The following is a 25,512-nucleotide window of genomic DNA, read 5'->3' on the forward strand; positions in this document are numbered from 1 at the left end:
AGAAAGGAAAGGCAAATTAGGATTTAATTTTCAATTGATGCTGAGGTCGTAAAAATGGAGTACTAGCACAGACTGGGGAAAGAATTTAGCTGCGTTCTTTTTAAAGGATCAATCCTGGCATTTACTATAAGCAATTTAGACAAACTGTAGAAAACCTAAAACAGGATGATTGAACAGGAATTTGAACCATTTTCCCCCAAATGTGAGTTCAGCATCTTTACTCAGACATAGTTTATTCAGCTGTTGAGTTAGATTGTTTCTTTTATGACTGACCAGGGCCTTATGGAATAGTGTAAGCAGGGTGACTGTTTTGGTATAAAGCATTTGCAGTTGATAATCAAAGCATAGTTATGATGTGATACTCCATTGTTTTAAAAGACTTTGTGTAGGTTGAACATGAAGAGAAGTAAACTTGTAAAACATTAGTCAAGCTCATTTTGGTTTCTAATATGTGAAATTCTGATAATTTCTAAAAAGAGAAATCAGTCATGTACATGCATAGCTTAGCAGAATTCTTATGAATAAATTAATGTAACAAAAACTTCAGTTTAATTTACTTTGAGTTTGATCTATAAGGCGAGCTTTCCTTTTCTGTTTAGTATTGAAATCACATTGCTGCATTTGAAATTATGTTTGTGTTTAAAAAGGGGCATTGTCATGTGCTCTATGCCATTTTTGTCTGACAGTGTAAAAGCTGTAACATAGTAACACTATTTTGGAAATATATTAAAATTGTGTTTAGCATCTTAATTGAACATTATAAGTGGAATACAGGAAGACCTCTCACCCTGTGGAGTAAATTCTGAGCATTAGATAGGCACATAAAACAAGAAGAGGAGAATTGGCACAAATTTTATTGTCCATCTAGATTGCATATTTTTCTAATGTTATAAGTGGTTTCTGTTTCATTGAACCATCCTCTGATCTGTAGAGATAAGAAAAATCAAATAACTAGCCATAATATAACGAGATTTCTTTTTGTTGTTGCAGTCTTCAGTTCAAAAATTGGTTTGCTACAGCGCTCCACGCTAGTCTATCCTGTACAACCCTCATCTCTGCATAACCACTACAACCAACATCCATTTGAACCTGCATACTTTAGCTGAATCTTCATTGCCCTTTACAATGTACATAGTAGGATGTATTGAAGAACTGACATTAATATTTGTTTTGCACAAATTATAGCAAACATTCCTGCTGTGGGAAAGTAGAGCCTAGCATTGTATCCCTCTGGGTGTATCACTTCGACTGTTTCCTTCTTTTAATAAACTTGTACCATAAATATATTTTCTCAGCAATTTGATTTAATACTTCTGCATTAATTATCCAGTCAGCACATTTAATTTTAACTTTTTGATGTAACATTGCATTTCAAAAGCTGTTGTTCCCTTCATGTCTAGACTGTTTATTGTCTTCATTTCACTTCCTTACAAGGTTACACTCTAGATAAATACCTTCAGAGAAATCTTCTTGACACTTAAATTTATATTTGATGGAAACAAATTTCTCTTTTTTACAAATGCTTTTCTTGCTGTTGCCGGTCTGTGTTGTATATCCTCTCTACTTTAGCAATTGTCTCATCTACAACTTTTAGAGTATAATTTTCTAATCTAATTTCCTCAGCACCACAATTCAATTATATTCCATTATGATTGTTTTACTTGTGTCTCATTTCATCTTATAGCCTGTTCTCAAGACACTATCCATTCCACTCAACTGATCTTCAGAGTCCTTTGTTATCTTTGACAGAAATACAATGTCAACAGCAAACCTCAAAGCTTTTACCTCTTAACCCTGAAATTTAATTCTCTTTCCAAATTTCTCCATGATTTGGTGTGCAGACTGAATAACATTAGGGGTAGGCTACAAACCTATCTCACTGATTTTTCAACTGCTGCATACCTCTTTTGAATCTGCAGCTCTTGTCCTTTCTTTCTGCATTTATAGTTAAATTATAGGATATGGGTTCTGCCTTTTTGCAAACACACTGTTTTTTTTTCTTTTTACCCAAACATATTTCAGCACCTCTGTTCGATCGTCAGTGGGTTTTTGTTTATTGAAAACTCTAAAAAGTGAAAATATTTTAGGTTATAACTGACTTGACAAAGTGAGACCTCAAGAATAATGTAAAATCATGGTAAGATGCAAAAGGAACAAAACTTTTCTCTCACTTTTTACATTTTTCTATTAACAAAGACCCACTGATGATGCTACAGAGGTGCTGAAACATGTTTGGGTAACTAGTGTGTTTGCAGCAAAAAGGTGGAACCCATACCCTATAATGCTGTTTGCCTTTCATGTCCTTGGACTTACAACTCTGCAGTCTGATTTCTTTATAACTTGCAGATAATCTTTTGCCCCCTCTTTTTTTATTCTTGGGCATCTAGTATTTCAAATAGCCTATTGCAGTAACCATTGTCAAAAGCTTTCTCTAAACCTACAAATCCTATAAATGTTAGGTTGCTTCACCCTACCTTATAATTTAAGTTGTTGGGTCTGTATTGGATCATATGGTCTTGCATTTCTGTGGGATTCAAACTGATCTCCCCTGAGTTAAGCTTCTGTCTGTGCTTTCTGTATCTGTAAATAATTTGTTTCAGTATTTTGCAATCATGACTTATTAAACTGAGAATTGAGTATTATTCACACTTGTCACCACTTGTGTTCCTGGGAGCAGGAATTAACTCATTTGTCTTGAAGTCTGAAGGTAGTTTCAGTGTCTCACATGTACTGCATATTGGGTGGAATAGTTTTGTTGTGGCTGGCTCTCCCAAGACTCTAAATAATTCTTAGGAAGTGGTATCTATTTCAGATGTCTTGTTTGGACTAAAGTCTTTCAATGTTCAGTCAAATTCATCTCACAGTATCATATATCCTTTTTCATCTTCATCTGCTTCCTCTTTCCTTGTGTAGCACTTCTATGTATTCCTTCCATCTTTGCTTAGTACTGGCTTACCATCTGAGCTCTTGATATTGATACAGCTGCTTTTCTTTTCTCCAAAGGTTTCTTTAATTTTCTCATACGTGGCATCTATCATTCCAATAGTTATGTGTGCTTCTACAACTTTGTGATTCTCCAGTATCCCTTTCTATTCTCTCATTTTGCATTTTGTGTCAGTCTCATTTTGCTATTGACTGCTTCATTTACTGCTTTTTTGTAGCTTGTCCTTCCATCAATTAAATTAAATGTCTAATGTGATAGGACTATAAATGGATTCCTACAGGATATTGCCTTTTTACGTGTTTGATGCTCTACTGCCTTCACTGTTCCAGGTCTCAAAGTTATCCATTTGTCTTCCATTGTATTCATTTCTTCCACTTGAGTCAATTGTTACGTAATGCTGATTTCAAAACTCTCCAAGGACATTTCTTCATCCAGTTTAGCCATCTCACTGCTCCTTCATTTTGTACCATTCTGCAGTTTCTTCAGGTCAATATGCAGTTCATAATCAGGGCATTATGGTCATCGTCATATGTAAAGCTAGAAGACATATAAACTTTTACTACTGTGGTGGGTGTTCACTCAAGAGATTGTACCTGATGATGTCGGCTATAAAAATAGCCAATCAGTTTATACAATCCATATGAATGCGACATTATGGAGTAATCTAGTAGTGTAGCTGTGTTTGCACTGCCAATGTAAGACCCCTAGGAAACTGCCAATAGGTGGCATGACTGCTTCAGACACAACTCATTTATTCTATTTGTTACATTTGTCACATGTAAATTAAAGACACTTTCAGGCTTAACTAATAAATTTTACTTGTAAGTTCATTACAATTTAAAGTAGGAAAAATTGTGTTGAGTATGTCTGTTACTACCAACAGACAAACTACACACATTTCAGTGGATTAAAGGCTTTAAGAATAATGATTAGTATATTAATGATTAAAATGTGTGGTTAATCAGGGATAAAAAATAGCCACAAAAACATATAATTAAAATAGCAGATGGTTGCCCATTCCTGTGATAACACATTTCCTCTTGGGACCACTTCTTCTGCATTGTGCTGTGAACACTCATCTGCAAACTAGTTCCATGGATAGAGAGCCACACAGAAGAGACCTCACACTGATCAGAACGCAACGCATGTTCTCACTCTCCCATCACATGTGATCCCCACTATTACCTTGGACATCCATAAGCAGCAGCCATCACCTTAATATATATATATATATATATATATATATATATATATATATATATATATTTTTTTTTTTTTTTTTTTTTTTACTGTAAATTTCAGGTTCTTCTAAGATTATCCTGGACTGTTGTCTGTCGAGCTCTTTTTAAAATGTTCAGCGTTATGATCAGTGTTTCTGATGGAGTAGCATATATTGCCTTATGTGCCCAAAATGCAGTTTTGTTTTGTGTGTTTGTGCACTCTCTGAATCAAGTTTCAAAACTCCTCTTTTCTGCCCTATGCACTGTTTACTGAAGTCATTGCTCTGTCTTTTAGTTATGTCTGTCTGCAACTTAACATGTCTTCTTCACTGTAAGCAGCAATCTGCCTTTTCCTACATTGTTAATTAGTAATAGCATTCACAGATGAAGAGAAATATAAAATTATGAACCTGCAAATCCATGAATTACATTTGCAAATAATCTATATAAGAGAAAAATCTGTAAGTCCAATGATGAGTAACATCTGTTGCCCAAGTTATAGAATAAACAGGGAATTAAATAGTAAACTAAAGGCAACAATTTTAATAGTAAGAACAGTTATGAATTTTCTGATGAAATCAAAGATAATACAGAGTAGTAACACCTGATGACTTGTCAATGGCACCATTAGGCTTTGCTAATTAATAGAAAAAAATCACCATGAAAGGAATGATTAAAATCATCAAAAACAGTCTTCAAGCATATAAAAAAATTAGCAAAAGGAGAAGCACTTGGACTGGTGGAAATGTTCTAACTAACAGTGTCTCATAATTATTTCACATTTAATGGAAAATTTATCAACAAAAGGATGAATGTGCAGATCTTTGCTGATGTTTACATAAATAACATGGAAAAAAAATTCTATGATGAGAATCGTGATAGTAATGAAAAATTAAATATTTCAAGAGGTATGTAGATGATCTGATTTTTTTAATACAAAGGAGATAAAAACAACACTCAAAATATGGTGCAAAAATTAGATCTCAGCATATGAAGATACAGATTGCAAGTGTGTTTGAGAAAGGGAACTATATAAACTTATGAGATTTGACACTAACATAAAAGGATGGAAGACATGAATTTGGCATACTTAGGAAACATGTATGTGTGGATGTCATCATCAGTGAGTTACCTATAGTAACCAAGTAATACATGAAACCAATCAAAGTAACACAAATATGGGTTTATTCATAAACTTCTGAACAATAATGGAAATAAGCCTCTCATGACTTCACATGTAACAAGACAAGGGAATCATGCAAAAGGTGCAACATAAGCAATACATGGAACAGCTGATATGAGCAGTGTAAACTTAAAGAACATAGTAAGGGTGAGTCAGCACTGCTCCATGCATGTACAGGTGCAAGTCACTGGTAGATAGTGCGATGGAGACCATGCCATGTAGCACACTTCCTACAGGCAGCTTCTGGTGGCTGGGCCACACTGATACAGTTGGCAGTTGATTTAAGTACACACATGTGGCAGCACTTCACTTGGCATGCTCACACTCACATGTACTTGTGCGATGAGAGTGCCCAGGTGATGGAGGAGATGCTGGCGGAGACAGGATGATGTTCCAGATGGATACCTGAGCTTAGGACCAGAATGTGCACAGATGCGGGCACACCTTAGAGAAATAGGCCCACACAGCACCCGACAACAGCATCAGGGAGAAGGGTGTGATTGCCATCTCTGTCATCATCAGCAGGCAGTTCTTAGTGCAGAGGAGATGGGGCTGGACCCACTGTCGATGATGGCTGAGGTGATGATAATGAGCTGGAGATAGATGCCAGTGTTGGGTAGCTGGAACCTCAGGGTACTGCATGTGGAGAAGGCAGCTAATGAAATGGGAATGCCTCCATAGAAGGTGATGACAGGCTTGAGGAGGAGGGTGGCAGGGTGGGCTGCGATGATTGGGGCCACACCTGCGAAAAGGTAGCTTCCAGTGGTGAACATGGGCATAACTGATGAAAGTGGCATGCCACCAGCCAATCAGCTGTACGGACATCACATAGATGGTGTCTCTGATGGTGTACAACAGTGGTTGGTATCCACTTGGCCTAGCAATCGAACCCTTACACCCACACCAGTGATCCTGGTGCAAAGCCAATGGTCGAACCTGTCTGCAGCAGGTGCGGCGCAGGCCGCAGAAGGTGGAGGAGCGTGCATGGCTGCCAGCTGTGAAGTGATTCAGCTCACTCCACTCCCCCATAGGTGTGAAGTGATAGGTGATTAGAAAATGGAGAAGGGCATTGTTCGGTGAAGAAACGCAACAGACTTTTTCATTTGGGACTTGAAAATATGGATGAGTTGTTCCACCTCGCCATTTGATTGAGGGTGGATTGGTGGAGCCATAACATTATGAATGCTGTGGTGACAACAAAACAATTGAAATGTGTGAGAAATGAATTGGGGTCCATTATCAAAAACTAAGGTACAGGGCAACTACCCAGTAGAAAAAACCCTCAAAAGCATATGAATTGTGACCCCAGCCAACGTCGACGCACGACTGGGAATGTAAGGAAACTTTGAAAATGCATCCACAACCATGAGCCAATAGGAATTCAAGAAGGGACCCACAAAGTTTACATGATTGTGTTTCCATGGCTGGCTTGGAGCTGGCCAGAGTATCAGAGATGCCCAGGGAAGTGCCTGTTGTCAGGCACACTGCTCACAAGCTGCAACAAAATGGACAATTTAGGCATTAATCTCTCGCCAAGAAACATGTCTCCTAGCTAACAGCTTATTGTGCAAAACTCTCCAATGGGCCTGGTGGAGAAGGTGTAGAACCTCTTGCCATAACATGGCAGGAATAAGTACTATGGAAGAGAGGTCTTCCATGTCCAACAGCAAAGTGGTGTCAAAAATAGGGAGGTGACACCGTAAGGAAAAATAGTTGTGCAAGGGGTCCAAAGCCTGACCTGATGGCCTGTCTGGCCAGCTCTATTGAACAAACTGAATCGCCTAGTGGAGAACTGGGTCAGCGGCAAGGGCAGCTGTTATGCGCAAGCTCATAATTGGGAAACCCTCAACCGCAGCCTGCGTTTCAATATCAAGATAGAAGCAAAGCAGTTATTCATGATAAAAGTGAGGATCAGGACCCACAGGAAAGTGGGACAAGGCATCTGCATTGGCATGTTTAGACATAGGTTGAAAATGAATTTCATAATTGTAGTGACACAAGAACAGCACCTAGCATTGTATGCGGTGTGCTGCCTTGCAGGCAACGAAGTGTGATGGTTAAACAAGGAAAGAAAGGGTTTCAGGTCAGTAATATGGTGAAACTTTCGAGCCTTATGAAATAAATGAAATTTCTGGAGGCATAAACTAATGCAAGAGTCTCTTTTTCCACCTGAGAGTAATGTTTCTGGGCCAGAGTGAGAGATTTAGAGGCAAAAGCAACAGGTCCTTTAGAGCCATGTCATATAAGTGTGCTATGACCACCTCAAGGCTAGGACTTTGCTGAGGCTGCACTGTGATGCATCAATAGCCAAACTATATGTTGATCAAGAGAGAACATAGCTAAACAAGGGACCAAGAGTAGTTTGAATTTTAACATGTAAAAAGCATACAGTCTTGCATAATGAGGCATTTGAACATGTTGGTTAATGTGGCCGCCACCAGCAGGAATTTATGGAATTAGGCTATCTTCCTCAGGAAGGCCTGAAGCTCCTTCATGGACAAGGGGCGAGGCATAAACATAACAGCAAAGATGTGATGTATCAGAGAGCGAACCCTATCCCATGAGACCTCGAACCCCAAATAAGCAATACGAGTTTGAAAAAAACTGAGATTTCATGACATTTCATAATACGCCTGCAGACTGTAGGACAGAAAACAAAGTGTGCAAATTTTTCAAATGATTGACTGTGGAGTGTGGAAGAGCCCATAACAAGAGTATCATTCAGATAATTAATGGAACCCAGGACAGGCATAGTCAATTCCTCTAAAAATCGTTCAAAAATAGCAGGAGCACTGTCACACCAAAAGGAAGACAGAAATATTGATAGAGACCAAAAGGAGTAGTGCTGGCCACCTGACGTTTTCACCAATAGTTCCTCCTGGCTTGAGAGAGGATACGTATCCACTATTGACTGTGCATTGACAGTAGTACTGAAGTCACCACAGAGGCAAAGTTCTCCAACAGCTTCTGAACTACAATCAGCGGAGATGACCATTCATTAACCGTAACAGGTTGCACCACTCCTAGAGACTGAAGTCTTTCCAATCCTGCTTTCAATTGACCTTTCAGGGTGACAGGAATAAGATGCCCATGACAATAACAAGACCAGCCATGGATTTCAAGAAATATGAACAGAAAAATTTGTAGCCCATCCTGTACCTTTTGAAAACAAGTCCACAAACTCCTCATACAGTGTTTCCAATTGAGAACGTGCTACCTGATCAGACACAAGGTGAACTGTGTTGGTGATAGAAAATCAAATTTCCTGAAATGCTTCCATCCTGAACATGTTCTCAAAAGCAGCCTCAGCAACCACCAAAAAATGTAATGGAACGAACCACTGACTTGTAAGAAGCAGATGCCATCAATTGTCCCAAAAGTGCAATGTTCTGTTTGTTATAATTGAGTAGCTTCCCCGTGGCCAGTGTCAATGGCAGTGAGCCTAAACTCAAATACGTTTGAGAATTCAATAACATCACTACTGCACCTGTGTCAGCCTGCAGCTGGAGCACTTGGCGAAAAACATTTAACTTGATAAGCAACTTGGGAGAAGTCACAAGCATTCAAGTTACACAGTTTACATCTGTCTCCATATTCTGAGCAACCTTCGGTGAATGACACACAGAGGTGATGTGGCCTTTCTTCTGGCAAGCATTACAAGTACCCAGCACTTAGGGTACACCGAATGTTTGTGCTGGACAAAATGGAAAGGACAAGATGGAAACAGAGAACACCGACACTGGCGTGGCTGCTTAGGCCGGCCATGATCTGCTTGGCAATGGGCCCGTTTACCACTGGCACTGCCACTTTCTTGTGCAAGCAATCTTTCATCGTAGTGGGCACATCCTGTGACACTACTACCACTTTGCCCCACACTTCAGTTTGGTCGCCCACTGCCTGAGAGACTTCAAAAGATTGTGCTGTTTGCAAAACTTCTGTTACTGGGTTTTTTTCACAGATTAATGCCTTGTGGCACACTTCCTCATTTGGAGCTAAACAGATAATTTCATCACACACCATAGAGTCTGCATAAGAATCATTATGGGCATCAGTAACGAACTGACCCTTACAGCCAAGTTCTGCTGCCCAGCCCCTGTATGACTGGTTTGCTTTCTTGCAGCATCAGTAAAGTTAACTCTCATCACTATGGCATGTGCATTTGCAGTGATAGTTGGACAATAAACTGCACGTGTATTCAAAAGTGAGAGCTGACGGTTGTTGTAAAGGGACAAGCTGACACAGTAATTGATACACCTTAGGTGGAATCAGTAAGGGTTTTCACAAATTGGAGTCCGTCACACCAAAAGTCAAAAAATGCTGTCTGAGTCTTTTTTTGTAAGCTTCCAAATCCTTGAATGAATCATCACACAGAGGAAAAGTGGATGGATAGGCTGGTGGAGCAGTACCCTGTCTGTTAATGGAAGCCAACAGAGTGGTCACTGACAAAGTAAGCTGTTCAGTCAGGGGTGGTAGCATGGCATCCATAATGACTAAACCAGATGGAACCGCACGTAAAGTCTGCACACAATGAAACTACATCTACATCATACTCTGCAAGCCACCTTGTGGTGTGTGGCGGACTGTACTTTCAGTACCACTATCTGATCCTTCCAACCCTGTTCCACTCGCGAATAGTGCTTGGGAAGAATTACTGTCGGTTTGCCTCTGTATTGGCTCTAATTTCTCGAATTTATTCCTCATGGTCAATATGCGAGATGTATGTGGTGGGAAATAATATTTTGTCCAACTCCTGGGAAGTGCTGTACAGAAATTTCAGTAGTAAACCTCTCCGTGATGCACAGCACTTGTCTTGTAATGTCTGCCAGTGGAGTTTGTTTAGCGCCTCCATAACTCTCTCTCGCCAGCTAAATTATCTCGTGATGAAATGTGCCTCTCTTTGTTGGGTCTTCTCTATCTCCTCTATCAGTCCAAACTGATAGGGGTCCCAGACATATGAGCAATACTCAATAATCGGGTGAACAAGTTCCTTGTATGCCACACCTTTTGTGGATGAGTTCCATTTCCTCAAAATTCTTCCGATGAATCTGAGTCTGGTGTCTGCTTTTCCCACTATCTGTTTTATATGGTCATTTTACTTAAGGTCACTGTGGATAGTTATGCCTAGATATTTTACAGCAGATGCTGTCTCCAGCTGTTTGTAATCAATAGTGTAGCTGTACAGTAGTGGATTTCTTTTCCTATGTATGCACAATATGTTACATTTATTTACATTCGAGGTCAACTGCCAGAGCCTGCACCATTCATCAATTCTCTGCAGGTCATTCTACAAATTGTTACTATCTTCTGGCATTGCCACTTTGGTATAGACAACTACATCATCTGCAAATAGCCTTAACGAGCATCTGACGCTTTCTACTAGATCATTTATATATATTGTAAACAGCAACGGTCCTATCACACTTTTATGTGGTACTCTGGATATTACCTTTACATCTGTCAATTTATTTCCGTTAAGAGTGACGTGTTGAGTTCTGTCTGAAAAAAAGTCTTGAATCCAATGGCAGGTCTGCTCTGATACTCGGTAAGCTCGTATTTTTTTCATTGAACGGCAATGCGAGATGGTGTCAGATGCCTTACTGAAATCAAGGAATGCCTGAGCGCCATTGTCCACTGCACTGTAGATCTCATGGAGGAACAGAGTGAGCTGAGTTTTGCAGAATCTCTGTTTTCAGAATCCATGTTGATTTTTATAGAGGAGATATTCATTTTCCAAAATCGTCATAAGTCTTGAGCATAAAACATGTTCCATAATTCTACAACAGATTGACGTCAATGGTTGTTGTTGTGGTCTTCAGTCCTGAGACTGGTTTGATGCAGCTCTCCATGCTACTCTATCCTGTGCAAGCTTTTTCATCTCCCAGTACCTACTGCAACCTACATCCTTCTGAATCTGCTTAGTGTATTCATCTCTTGGTCTCCCTCTACGATTTTTACCCTCCACGCTGCCCTCCAATACTAAATTGGTAATCCCTTGATGCCTCAGAACATGTCCTACCAACCGATCCCTTCTTCTGGTCAAGTTGTGCCACAAACTTCTCTTCTCCCCAATCCTATTCAATACTTCCTCATTAGTTATGTGATCTACCCATCTAATCTTCAGCATTCTTCTGTAGCACCACATTTCGAAAGCTTCTATTCTCTTCTTGTCCAAACTATTTATCGTCCATGTTTCACTTCCATACATGGCTACACTCCATACGAATACTTTCAGAAATGACTTCCTGACACTTAAATCAATACTGGATGTTAACAAATTTCTCTTCTTCAGAAACGCTTTCCTTGCCATTGCCAGTCTACATTTTATATCCTCTCTACTTCGACCATCATTAGTTATTTTGCTCCCCAAATAGCAAAACTCCTTTACTACTTTAAGTGCCTCATTTCCTAATCTAATTCCCTCAGCATCACCCGACTTAATTAGACTACATTCCATTATCCTTGTTTTGCTTTTGTTGATGTTCATCTTATATCCTCCTTTCAAGACACTGTCCATTCCATTCAACTGCTCTTCCAAGTCCTTTGCTGTCTCTGACAGAATTACAATGTCATCGGCGAACCTCAAAGTTTTTATTTCTTCTCCCTGAATTTTAATACCTACTCCGAATTTTTCTTTTGTTTCCTTTACTGCTTGCTCAATATACAGATTGAACAACATCGGGGAGAGGCTACAACCCTGTCTTACTCCCTTCCCAACCACTGCTTCCCTTTCATGTCCCTCGACTCTTATAACTGCCATCTGGTTTCTGTACAGATTGTAAATAGCCTTTCGCTCCCTGTATTTTACCCCTGCCACCTTTAGAATTTGAAAGAGAGTATTCCAGTCAACATTGTCAAAAGCTTTCTCTAAGTCTACAAATGCTAGAAAGGTAGGTTTGCCTTTCCTTAATCTTTCTTCTAAGATAAGTCGTAAGGTCAGTATTGCCTCACGTGTTCCAGTGTTTCTACGGAATCCAAACTGATCTTCCCCGAGGTTGGCTTCTACTAGTTTTTCCATTCGTCTGTAAAGAATTCGTGTTAGTATTTTGCAGCTGTGACATATTAAGCTGATAGTTCGGTAATTTTCACATCTGTCAACACCTGCTTTCTTTGGGATTGGAATTATTATATTCTTCTTGAAGTCTGAGGGTATTTCGCCTGTTTCATACATCTTGCTCACCAGATGGTAGAGTTTTGTCAGGACTGGCTCTCCCACGGCCGTCAGTAGTTCCAATGGAATATTGTCTACTCCGGGGGCCTTGTTTCGACTCAGGTCTTTCAGTGCTCTGTCAAACTCTTCACGCAGTATCATATCTCCCATTTCATCTTCATCTACATCCTCTTCCATTTCCATAATATTGTCCTCAAGTACATCGCCCTTGTATAAACCCTCTATATACTCCTTCCACTTTTCTGCTTTCCCTTCTTTGCTTAGAACTGGGTTTCCATCTGAGCTCTTGATATTCATACAAGTCGTTCTCTTATCTCCAAAGGTCTCTTTAATTTTCCTGTAGGCGGTATCTATCTTACCCCTAGTGAGATAGGCCTCTACATCCTTACATTTGTCCTCTAGCCATCCCTGCTTAGCCATTTTGCACTTCCTGTCGATCTCATTTTTGAGACGTTTGTATTCCTTTTTGCCTGTTTCACTTACTGCATTTTTATATTTTCTCCTTTCATCAATTAAATTCAATATTTCTTCTGTTACCCAAGGATTTCTATTAGCCCTCGTCTTTTTACCTACTTGATCCTCTGCTGCCTTCACTACTTCATCCCTCAAAGCTACCCATTCTTCTTCTACTGTATTTATTTCCCCCATTCCTGTCAATTGTTCCCTTATGCTCTCCCTGAATCTCTGTACAATCTCTGGTTCTTTCAGTTTATCCAGGTCCCATCTCCTTAAATTCCCACCTTTTTGCAGTTTCTTCAGTTTTAATCTACAGGTCATAACCAATAGATTGTGGTCAGAGTTCACATCTTCCCCTGGAAATGTCTTACAATTTAAAACCTGGTTCCTAAATCTCTGTCTTACCATTATACAATCTATCTGATACCTTTTAGTATCTCCAGGGTTCTTCCATGTATACAACCTTCTTTCATGATTCTTAAACCAAGTGTTAGTTATTATTATGTTGTGCTCTGTGCAAAATTCTACTAGGCGGCTTCCTCTTTCATTTCTGTCCCCCAATCCATATTCACCTACTATGTTTCCTTCTTTCCCTTTTCCTACACTCGAATTCCAGTCACCCATGACTATTAAATTTTCGTCTCCCTTCACAATCTGAATAATTTCTTTTATTTCATCATACATTTCTTCAATTTCTTCATCATCTGCAGAGCTAGTTGGCATATAAACTTGTACTACTGTAGTAGGTGTGGGCTTCGTATCTATCTTGGCCACAATAATGCGTTCACTATGCTGTTTGTAGTAGCTTACCCGCATTCCTATTTTCCTATTCATTATTAAACCTACTCCTGCATTACCCCTATTTGATTTTGTGTTTATAACCCTGTAGTCACCTGACCAGAAGTCTTGTTCCTCCTGCAACCGAACTTCACTAATTCCCACTATATCCAACTTCAACCTATCCATTTCCCTTTTTAAATTTTCTAACCTACCTGCCCGATTAAGGGATCTGACATTCCACGCTCCGATCCGTAGAACGCCAGTTTTCTTTCTCACGTCAATGGTATAGGTTGCTAATTGTGTGGATCTGTCTTACAGCCTTTCTTAAAAATGGGAATCACTTACATTTTTTTTTTCAGTCATTAGGTACCCCATTGCTTAAGTGATCTATGATAAATTACTGCTAGAAGGAGAGCAAATTCTTTCGCATAATCTTTATAGAATTTAGAGGTATCTCATCTTGTCCTGAACCCTTTCCGCTACTAAGCAATTATAGCTGCTTTTCCATTCCGCTATCAGCTATCTCAATATCTGCCATTTCAATGTTCGTACAATGACTGAAAGAAGGCACAGTGTTACAATCTTCCATGGTGAAACAACTTCGGAAGACTGAATTCAGTACTTCGGCCTTCTCCCTGTTATCTTCCAGTGTGATTGCTGAGAGAATGATTAGATGATTTTGACCCACTTACTGGTGTTACATATGACCAAAATCTGTTAAGGTTTTTACTCAGGTTGGTTGACAGTGTCATGGTTTCAAAATCATTGAATGCTTCTCTCATTGCTCTCCTTACACTCATTTTCACCTTGTTCAACTTTTGTTTGTCAGTTAGGTTTTTACTTCTCTTGTATCTGAGATGAAGTGCTCTTTGTTTACATAGTGCCTTTCTAATATGGTTATTAAACCATGGTGGATCTTTCCCTTCCCTTAACTGTTCCAAACTCATCATCAATCATGTAGTAACTAAGTAATACATGAAACTAATCCAACTAACACAAATATAGCTTTATTTGTAAACCTCTAAAGAGTAACAGAAATAAGTCTCTCATGTCTCCACACTAACAAGACAAAAGAGTCATACAGAAGGTGCAACATAAGCAATACATGATACAAATGATGTGAATGATACAAACTAAAAGGACATAGTGAGGGTGAGTACATAGGCGCAAGTCACTGGTAGATAGTGCTACAGAGACAATGCTGTGTGCACACTTTGTACAGGTGGCCTCTAGTGGCCAGCCTGCACTGATAAAGTATGCGGGTGATTTAAATAGACATGCTTGGTGACACTACACTTCGTGCACTCACACTCACATGTGCTAGTAGCAGGATACAGCAATCCCCAACAGTAAAAGTGGTCATATTTTAATGCAATGGTATATAGATTCCTGTGCTGCCAGCATGAAGTTGAAAGGGATCTAAACATTTTAAAGCAGGTGATAGTGTAGAACAGATATAAAGGTGGGACAAGATGACAATTTGTTGTAAGATAAAGAAAATAGAACTGTAGCAAAAGAGCAAAGATTATATCACAGTTAGAAATAACAACAACAAAAAACATATGGCTCTGACTTACAGTGGAAAGTCTTACAACAAAACCAGTGTATGCTTTCATAAAAAGCAAATGTAAAAACTGGCATTCAAGTGAATAACATGCTAAAATTTAGGCTGCAGTATAGAATCTGTAATGGTGGGAAAAGGTTTCTGTATTCAGGAGTGTATAAGATTAAGTGCTATGGCTGTTATAAGCAGTAGATATGGCAGACAGGGAGGAGGTTTGAAACTCAGTTCAGGGTACAAAGATTCTCATGAAACAAAACTATATTTGGGATACATGTTGCAACATTAACTCTGTCACCAACAGGATACTTGTACAGAGCTCTAAAGGGACAGTTTCTGATTGTCATAGAAGAACTCAAAATTTACACTCACAAAAAACAAAATGTTGGTCAGACATAGTGAATTTAGTCATAATGCCTATTTCAATATTTACGAAGATTTACTAAGCACATGGTTGTTGTATATGAACCTCCAAGGTGATGGGGGAGTGTGTTTAATGAGACTGTGGGAACATTTGTATTCTGCTCAGATTGGTGAGGGGTCTCTCTCTGAAAACAATTGTTCATGGCACAACATGGAAGAAGCAGTCACAAGAGGTAGTGCACGATATCCATAACAGGCCTACAGCAATTCTCAAGATATATTTGTTAATGAGAATAGAAAGTATTTTTAATTTATATGTGACAGTTGTACTGGGCATGGTTCATTTGAAGAAGTCTTACCACCTACTAGCAATTGCCTAGTGTGCTTACATTAAGAGTGCAAATGCTACAACGTAACATGTATATTGCTTACAGAAACTGATGAGTTACTCTTGTAGTCACCATATGTTGGTATATTCTCCTACATTTGGTTTCAGTATGGTAGAATAGCAGCATTGTGTATTTCACTTAATATAATGGTTAGTTATTTTATCTTCCTTATTTCTGTAGTTCTGAAGATGGTTTGATGGAACAATAATAAGTGATAATGTTAGAAATAAGTGCAATCTAGATGGACAATAAAATCACCTGACAGTTGTTGCAATAAATGTTGCAAAGAGAGAGAGAGAGAGAGAGTTGGTTGGATGGGTGGGCAGCAGGTGGGCACATGCACATGCACACACATGGGGCTGGGTGGCTAGGTTGTCACGTGTGTGAGTGTGTGTAATTATATTATTATGTTTACTTTATACATGAAATAGCTACTAATGCCCAATGAAAATTCTTTTTTTATGAATAAATTTGTGTCTTCTTCCATAATGAATTATAACATACATTCTCAATAGTGATTTCCCTAAGTCGCTTCAGGCAAATGCCGGGATGGTTCCTTTGAAAGGGCATGGCCAACTTCCTTCCCCATTCTTCCCTAATCTGATGGTACCAATCTCAATAAAACACATGAATGGTTAACATGAGTAGAATTAAATAAAATAATTGGTAAGGTGATAGTGAAATTTTATGTACTTTTTATGACAATATCGGGGTGGTGGAAAGTCAGAAAATATGACCATCATGAGATCCTCAACCAGTTGGAGTAAAGGAAGGGATGCAGGAAACGTATGTTTACTTTTCATTTCCCCTGTGTACTTCTGCAGATATTTCCCATGTTCTTCACAACTTTCCTGTGTAATCTGATTTCCTGTGTATGAACTTTTTGTTAACTTAAGTGTTTAATTCATATAATTTAAAGTACTGAAGGATATTTAGAGTATGTATGTAAGGGTGAATTACTTTTCATGAGTTGGTGATGCTACATTTTCTGTTTATAGGTGGTTCATGGAAGACAGTGAATGAAGCTGATGGCACAAATCAAATCCCATTTTTTGGTATATTAGGAGAAAATCAAATGATGTCCATGGCAAATGAGCATGTTGGAGACATTGATATTCCAAAGTACCTTGAACTAATTTGTGAATCTTCCCACATATCACAAGTTCCAGTGAGTGATGGTTATGAGGTGCCACGGCCTGCCCCTATGGCACCAAGTACAACCACAAAAATTCTTGAAGCTGTTGGCAGGAGTCGAACACTGTCCACATCTTCAACACTCAGTGACTCTAGTGTTTCAACCACTTCTTCATGTCAACGTGATCCACTTCCCTTGCAAAAAAGTAATAGTATTGGTGACTGCAATGACAGTATTACTAGCAGCAGCAATAATAGTAGTAATATGAGGTTTAATGTTGTGGAGACATTGCCTGATGTTGTTGAATCATTACCTGATATTGTGCAAGATAATGATTTGAATGGCAGTCAGTTTTACTACCCCACAATAACTAAGAAGAATGGTGAAAGTGAACTAACTTCTCTTGAACATTTGTTACCTCCAGCTGTGGCTTTTAGTCAAATATTGGTTAATAATGCTGACTTAATAGACAGGCATGTGAACAGCCATGTTGGAAATAATTCAGAACTGTCATGTTACAGTAATGTTGGTAATGAGTGTGTATTGGAAGAGAAACCTAATGTAAATACATACAATCTCTGCAATGGCAACATTTGTGTTCCATTTACAGAAAAAAGTCTGAAAAAATCTGAAAAGAGTGTGGTTCAGAATTAATCATATTAAAATATGAAGATATTGATTAGTTCATGTGTGTGTGTGTGTGTGTGTGTGTGTGTGTGTGTGTGTGTGTGTGGGAGAAAGAGAGAGAGAGAGAGAGAGAGAGAGAGAGAGAGAGAGAGAGTTCTTGGAGTAATTTAAATTATTTGTGAATGTTAAAGTACAACAATCAGTGAAATCTAGTTCTCCTGCCATTATTCCTGTACAGATGTTTATTTTTTAAATGAGATATCCATTTTTTATCATTTGTACATAAAATCATATTTCATATTGAAACATTGTGAATAATTTTTAAGCTTTGTTTATATATTTTCAATTTAATAATGACTGATGCTGCGTTAAAGTTATTTTTTAGTGAAATCTGTTGCAAAATTAAGTGTAAAGTAAAGGATGGGTTTAACTTTTTTAGGTTCTTTATTGCATTCTGCAATTCACTGATCAGAGTAATGTTTCTGAGGTAAATATTCCCCTTGGTTTTCCACTCTGTGAACCACTGTTTATCTTCATAGTTATTGTGTTTAACTCTCAAGTATCTAATCTCTAGTCCATACTGTAAAGATGCAAGAAAATGTGAAGTCCTACGTTAAATGTGTAATAAGAATCATGCAGGCGAAAACAAAAGTTCACTATTTCGTGATAATTCAGTGCTCACTTTCCAAGGTGTTAGGTATTAGAAAAACTAGATGTGAGGTAGAAGGAGAAAGTTGTAAGGGCACAGCTAAGCTGTAGTCATATTCTGAAGGATGTATTGTGAATGCACTGTGCATTATCTTGTTGCTAAAACTGTTCTTGCCATCAAAGCAGCCAGTAATAACAGGAATTAATTCATCCCCTCCACAAACATGCACACACAGCATTGTAATTAGCTTGTATACACACTTAGGAGCAAAAATGTAAGTACTCAAGAAAGATGGAGGGGAAAGGGATAATGTACAGAACCTGTGTGTGTAAATTAGATCTTATCAAAAAAAATAATGAATAAAGTCAGGTGTGATATCCACTTTACTTGTGTTTTGAAGAACATGCTCACTTTTCCATAGCTTGTAAGGAAGAGATGATAATTTGTAGTCTTCAAATTCGAAAAGAAATATATGTGTGTGGAAATATGACCATCTGTTTTTTTTTTTTCAGTCAATATTTAAAGTATGTCTTTTGTAATGACAATTATGTATCATGAAGACTTTAGTTGGAGGTGATGATCTGTGGTCTCATGTTTTACTATCATGTGATATTTTTAAAATCTTCCTCTAGATATTTTTTCTATTAACAATCAGTTATCTTCCGCATATTTACTGCAAAAGGCTATACATGTCCATCTATACTCTGCAAGCCATCTTAAGGTGCATGGTGTAGGATACGTTGTTTCCCAGTCACTGTATGCAGTTCCTGCTACAATCACAAATGGTTCACAGGACGAATGATTGCTGGTAAGATTCCATGTCAGCTTGACTCTCCCTAATTTTGTGTTCACATACTTTTCTTGAGATATGCATAGGGGCAAGCAATATATCAGTTGACTCTTCAACGAATGTACACTCTCAGAACTTTAACAGTAAACCACACCACATGCAGAAAAGTTTCTCTTACAGCATCCACTAGAGATGGATGAGCATCTCCAAAATGCTGTCATGTGTACTAAACAAACCTGTTATGAAGTATGCTTCTCTTCTTTGGATCTTCTCTATTTCTTCTATCATTTCTATCTTGCAGGGCTCCCAGACTGACGAGCAGTATTCAAGTATTGGTTTGAAACTGTCTGGCAGATTAAAACAGTGTGCTGGACTGAGACTCAAACTCATGACCCTTGTCTTTCATGGGCAAGAGCTCTACTGACTAAGCTACCCAAGCATGACTCACAACTGATCTTCATAGCTCTAATTCCACCATTATGTCATCTCATACCTTCGTGTTTGGGTTGCTCAGTCAGTAGAGCACTTGCCATTGAAAGGCAAGGGAATTTGAGTGTCAGTTCAGCACACAATTTTAATCTGCCAGAATGTTTCATATCAGCACATATTCCACTGCAGAGTGAAAAATCTCATTCTGAAAGTATTGGTTCATTTGTGAAAGTTCCCGCACTATTCATTTAAAAGTAATTTATAAAATAACACTGTTCTGTCATGCATTCATGAGAATAAATGCATTCATTGAAAATTTAGATTAATTTTATTTTGGAGGAACTGATCTTGTAAACTAAAACACATATTTTTAAAAACAACAATTTTGCAAAGAAAGTGCTGAGTTGTGTGATAACAATATCTGTCCTACTTTGCACACAGTTTGTGAGGCATCCATAGTGACACCTTGAAACTACATTTAATCAGGTTCTTGACTCATATTACAACCATATAAATTAGAAAATGAATCTGGCTTAGTTAGCTAAAACCAAAAAATTAGCTCACAGATTTATTACAGTTGCACTCTCACTTTGTACATATACCTATAAATGATTTTGAGTTGTGATTATTGGTTGGAAAGGTACATAAATGGAGATTCATGACTTTGAAGACATCCGGGTTGGTAAGATAATCTTCTCAGACAAGAAATGCTGGTTGAGGTATCTGATATTGCCTGTTTTATTCAATACTAGCTGTAGTCCTACTTCAGTAAATCCTGTGATACAAAATAATGGCAGAATCTGCAAGAAAGACATATTTTCATTAGTAACTTCAAGATAGTTAATTTTGTATGAAAACTTTGAAGTATTGTTCAGATAAACTATATAAAAATCCATAAATGTGGCAAAAATAAGAAGAAGAATAAAAATGAGATGTTGAAATTTGATGGGCTGTGCAGTCAAATGTAATATTGCAGAGCTACTCCAAGTGCAAGTGTAATACCAAAAAGTGAAGGAAACACAAAAAATTTAAAGGATGATATTTAGGAAAAACACTTGATTACTGTGTTCTTTTCAACATACTTATTTCCCTAGTGGAGTACTGTCATACACAATTATGAGTTATGTCATTCCAGTTATTTTTTTGATATGAGATTCAGTGTTGTTAAGACAATTTTCACTTGTAACTGCAACTATGTAATGTACACCATTCTGTTTGCTGCTGGAGTGGGAAGCATGTTTGGCCATAAGCCCCAGTTAGTGCACTGATGGTGGCACGTTATCATATAAAATAGACAAATAAAACAGGACAGTGCTGCACTGACTGTAGTCATTCAGTGATTGAATGTGTAAGTCAGTTACCATCATAATTTGAACTCATAACATATTTTCAAATAATTTGTGTGAATGAGTATGTACAGCACAAGGCTTGTTTTTTGGTTGCCCAGAATAACTCTTCCAAAACCTATACTATAAACAACTCATATTTTGAGAGTGTAGAAAAGCTTGCTATGAACGCACAATAAACAGCTGTTCATTGGCTGTTTCAGCAATACATTGGCTCTCAGAGTGACAGGGCCCACAACTCATTTGTACAGAATGGCTCCTCTACCAATCATTTCTCCTTTTTTCCTGATAAATTTGTTCTTACTTGCCTACCTTATGACAGGGCTGATGTGTCCAATGATAGAATAACACTGTTCTTTTCTTACAGCACTAGTGCTGTAATGTGGTCAATTTTTTTACACTTAGTAATAATCATCAGATTTTCATTTTATATTGTGCTTTAAATAATCTTCTATGGAAAACATTGAGGAATATTACCTCTTAGAATCTAATTACTGATTATGAAGTGGAATATCAAATTGTAAGCAGCCAGTTATCAGTGACTGATAACAACTTGTTCAGCTTCTTCATAATCAGTCAGCATTAACAATTGTGGAACACAAGTATTGAGAAGAGTGTATTGATTAATTGAGTTTGAACTAAAAATTGATTGAATGTCCCGTTGCAAGGCTACTGTTTTATTCTTTGATGCGTGATAGAGCATAGTTGCTTATGTGTCTCATAGTTCTGAAGATACAGTGTCTAATCCCATATGAATTAATATGTTTTTAATTACTATGGTTTATCAGTTTGTGCTCTTTCATTCGTAGTGATAAGAACATGTTCCTTGTGGCACTTTTTAGCATTTGTACATAAAATATGATGAACATATTCTGTGTGTCTCTCAGATGGATTCCTTTAAAGTTGTTTACATAAGAGGTATTTTTAATACCATGTTTAGTATTCTCAGCATAACTTTTTTAGCAAATACTGTATTTGTGTAGCCATATCTATTCTGGGAATCAGCCATAATGTTATCCAGTAAATGGAACATCATGATTATAACACTCTGTTTTTTTATAAATAAACAGTGTGAGTGGCATACAGAAAACTATGGAAAGAATTTAGAAAGGAGAAACAGCTGATTCTTGTGGATAGGGACAGTCACGTTTTCATTATTAACACTGAATAAGCATTTTATGTTGGTTTCTCATTTTAAAATATTAATCTAAATATATATGGGCTACTCAAAATATTTGCAATATAAAATACAAACTTTGAAATAGAAAACAAATCAATTTTGTAGTTTGGTTGTTAGTTCCCCAAAAACATATATTTAGAAAATATTTGTGTAATCTCAGCTTAAGAGTGGATATGCTAAATTCTGTAGACAGGTCACAGCTATAAACCATTAATGGTTATTGATTATGTGAAAAAAAGTCTTACTGAGAACCAATACATGATGTTATTTACAAACAAAATATTAAAAGAGCAGATAACATTATCTGCTTGTTATTCTGACCTCTTTTTTTGAACGGACCACAACTAATTTTTTTCAATTTATAAGGAAAATCTTCACAACTATTAAATATGTAAAAACAATCAAACGAAGACATCTTCATTTACTAACAGTAACAAACTGTATTTTTTGTGATTTTTATTAAAAGTGGAAATGAATTTGAATTGTTACCAATATAATAAAGATTTAAAAATTGATTTAATTTAGTGTTGTGTGTTCTAAATGTGATCCTCAACAATTTGGAGCTGAAAATTCTTATATTTCAGTAGTGACACATCTTTTATGCTATCACATGTTTTCTTTCTGTTTCTTTTTCACTACACCATCACCATAAGGAATTATTATACATAGTCACAATGATAAGCAGTTTAAAATTTTACCCTGTAAATATGAGGTAATATTATTTTTTTCATAATAATTTGGAAATCTGGATACAGTGTTTTTTGTTAATACACTTGATAAAGTAGAGGCTACATTATATTACACAGTTTGAGATGACATAAATGAAGGTGGGTAAATGAAGTTATAAAATATGCAGGAGTGATATGGATGCAAATAGCTGAACACTATAATACACGGAAAAGTATCGAGAAGAACTTTTTCACCAGTAGATGTAGCACTTTGATCCACTTTTGGAAAGCAGTACAGCAATGATTCAGCATGGCATGTATTTCACAAATCTTTTATAGGTTTCCCAAGGTATGTGGCACCAGACGTCGATGCACATAAAACACAGTTTTCATAAATTACGGGCCAGTATTTTGTGGGTGTGAAACTGGCACCTGATAGCATCCCAGATGTGTTCCATCAGGTTCAGATCAGGCGATATTGGTGGAAAAGTCATCAACATCAGTTCACTGTCATGTTCCCAGATTTTAGCCTTGTGACATTGTCAGTTATTGTGCTGGAAGATGCCATCACTGTTGGAGATGACATCAAGCACAAAGGGATGCAGTTGGTCCACAGTAGTGTTCACGCAGTCCATAGCTATCATGGTGCCTTTGATTACTACCACAGGTTCCATGGAAGTCTAGATGATCGTCCACTGCCCCCATTGACCTGCATAATTGTGGTGCATGTATCAAGCAGTCTAGATGATGGCATATCCAGACAGAACCATTCACCTGCTTAACAAGAAACATGATTAATCTAATCAGAAGATAGATTTCCATTGATCCATGGTTCTATCTTGATGATCTTATGCCTACTGCTTTTGTACTTGACAATGTCATTGAGTGAACATGAGGTCAACATGGAAACATGTAGTGGTCATATGCTGCGGAGCCTCCTGTTCAACAATGTGCACCAGACAGCACGTTTCAAAACACTTGTGCCTGTACCACCATTTTACTCTTTCGTCGGATCTGCAATAGGTCGCTGCCTATCCAGCTTTACAGAGAGAAGCCTATGAAACTCTGTCTCAAAACACGGCAGAAAATCCAAAGAGATTCTGGCTGTATGTGAAGTATGTCAGTGGCAAGAAACAATCACTGCCTTCTCTGCACAATAGCAATGGAGATACTATCAAAGACAGTGCTGCCAAAGCAGAGTTACTAAACACAGCTTTCCAAAATGCCTTCACAAAAGAAGACGAATTAAATATTCCAGAATTCGAATTGAGAACAGCTGCCGATATGAGTAACGTAGAAGTAAATATCCTCAGAGTAGTAAAGCAACTTAAATCACTTAATAAAAGCAAGTCTTCTGGTCCAGACTGTATACCAGTTAGGTTCCTTTCAGAGTATGCTGATGCATTAGCTCCATACTTAACAATCATATACAACCATTCGCTCAATGAAAGATCCGTACCTAAAGACTGGAAAGTTGCACAGGTCACACCAATATTCAAGAATGGTAGTAGTTGTAATCCACTAAATTACAGACCCATATCATTAACATCGATATGCAGCAGGATATTGGAACATATATTGTGTGGGAACATTATGTATTACCTCAAAGAAAATAGTCTATTGACACACAGTCAACATGAATTTAGAAAACATTGTTCTTGTGAAACACAACTAGCTCTTTATTTACATGAATTGTTGAGTGCTACTATTGATAAGGAATTCCAGATTGATTCTACATTTCTGGATTTCCTGAAGGCTTCTGACACTGTACCACACAAGCAGATTGTAGTGAAATTCCATGCTTATGGAATATTGTCTCAGTTACATGACTGGATTTGTGATTTCCTGTCAGAGAGGTCACAGTTCATAATAATTGATGGAAAGTGATTTCTGTCATTCCCCAGGGTAGTGTTATAGGCCCTTTGCTGTTCCTTATCTATATAAATGATTTGGGAGACAATCTGAGTAGCCATCTTACGTTGTTTGCAGATGATTCTGTTGTTTATCAACTACCGTAATAAAGTCATCAGAAGATCAAAACAGATTGCAAAATGATTTAGAAAAGATATCTGAATGGTGTGAAAATTGGCAGTTGACCCTAAATAACAAAAAGTGTGAGGTGATCCACATGAGTGCTGAAAGGAATCCCTTAAACTTAAGGTACACAATAAATCAGTCAAACCTAAAGGCTGTAAATTCAACCAAATACCTAGGAATTACAATTATGTACAACTTAAATTAGAAGGAACACATAGAAAATGTTGTGGGGAAGGCTAACCAAAGACTGCATTTTATTGGCAGGACACTTAGAAAATGTAACATATCCCGTAAGGAGACTACCTACACTATGCATGTCCATCCTCTTTTAGTATACTGCTGCGGGATATGACTGATGGAGTACATCGAAAAAGTTCAAAGAAGGGCAGCATGTTTCGTACTATCACGAAATATGGGAGAGAGTGTCACTAAAATGATACAGGATTTAGGCTGGACATAATTAAAACAAAGGCATTTTTCACTGTGATGAAATATTTTCAGGAAATTCCAATCACCAACTTTCTCCTCCGAATGGGAAAATATTTTGTCAACACCAACCTAGATAGGGAGAAATGATCACCATGATA

The 25,512-nt window shown here is 37.7% G+C and overlaps 1 protein-coding gene across 1 annotated transcript in view; it reads left to right on the plus strand.

The window, feature by feature from the left end:
- Nucleotides 1-18,965, plus strand: part of LOC126470562 (proto-oncogene tyrosine-protein kinase ROS) — a 564,149-nt gene extending 545,184 nt beyond the window's left edge. The window contains exon 37 of the mRNA XM_050098499.1: nucleotides 17,063-18,965. Within this exon, the coding sequence (XP_049954456.1) occupies nucleotides 17,063-17,853 (791 nt within the window). The 3' untranslated portion in view covers nucleotides 17,854-18,965. The remainder of the gene's footprint in view (nucleotides 1-17,062) is intronic.
- Nucleotides 18,966-25,512: the final 6,547 nt, after the last annotated feature.

The sequence above is a fragment of the Schistocerca serialis genome, chromosome 3 (genome assembly GCF_023864345.2).
Source record: "Schistocerca serialis cubense isolate TAMUIC-IGC-003099 chromosome 3, iqSchSeri2.2, whole genome shotgun sequence".
NCBI classification, from domain to species: domain Eukaryota; kingdom Metazoa; phylum Arthropoda; class Insecta; order Orthoptera; family Acrididae; genus Schistocerca; species Schistocerca serialis.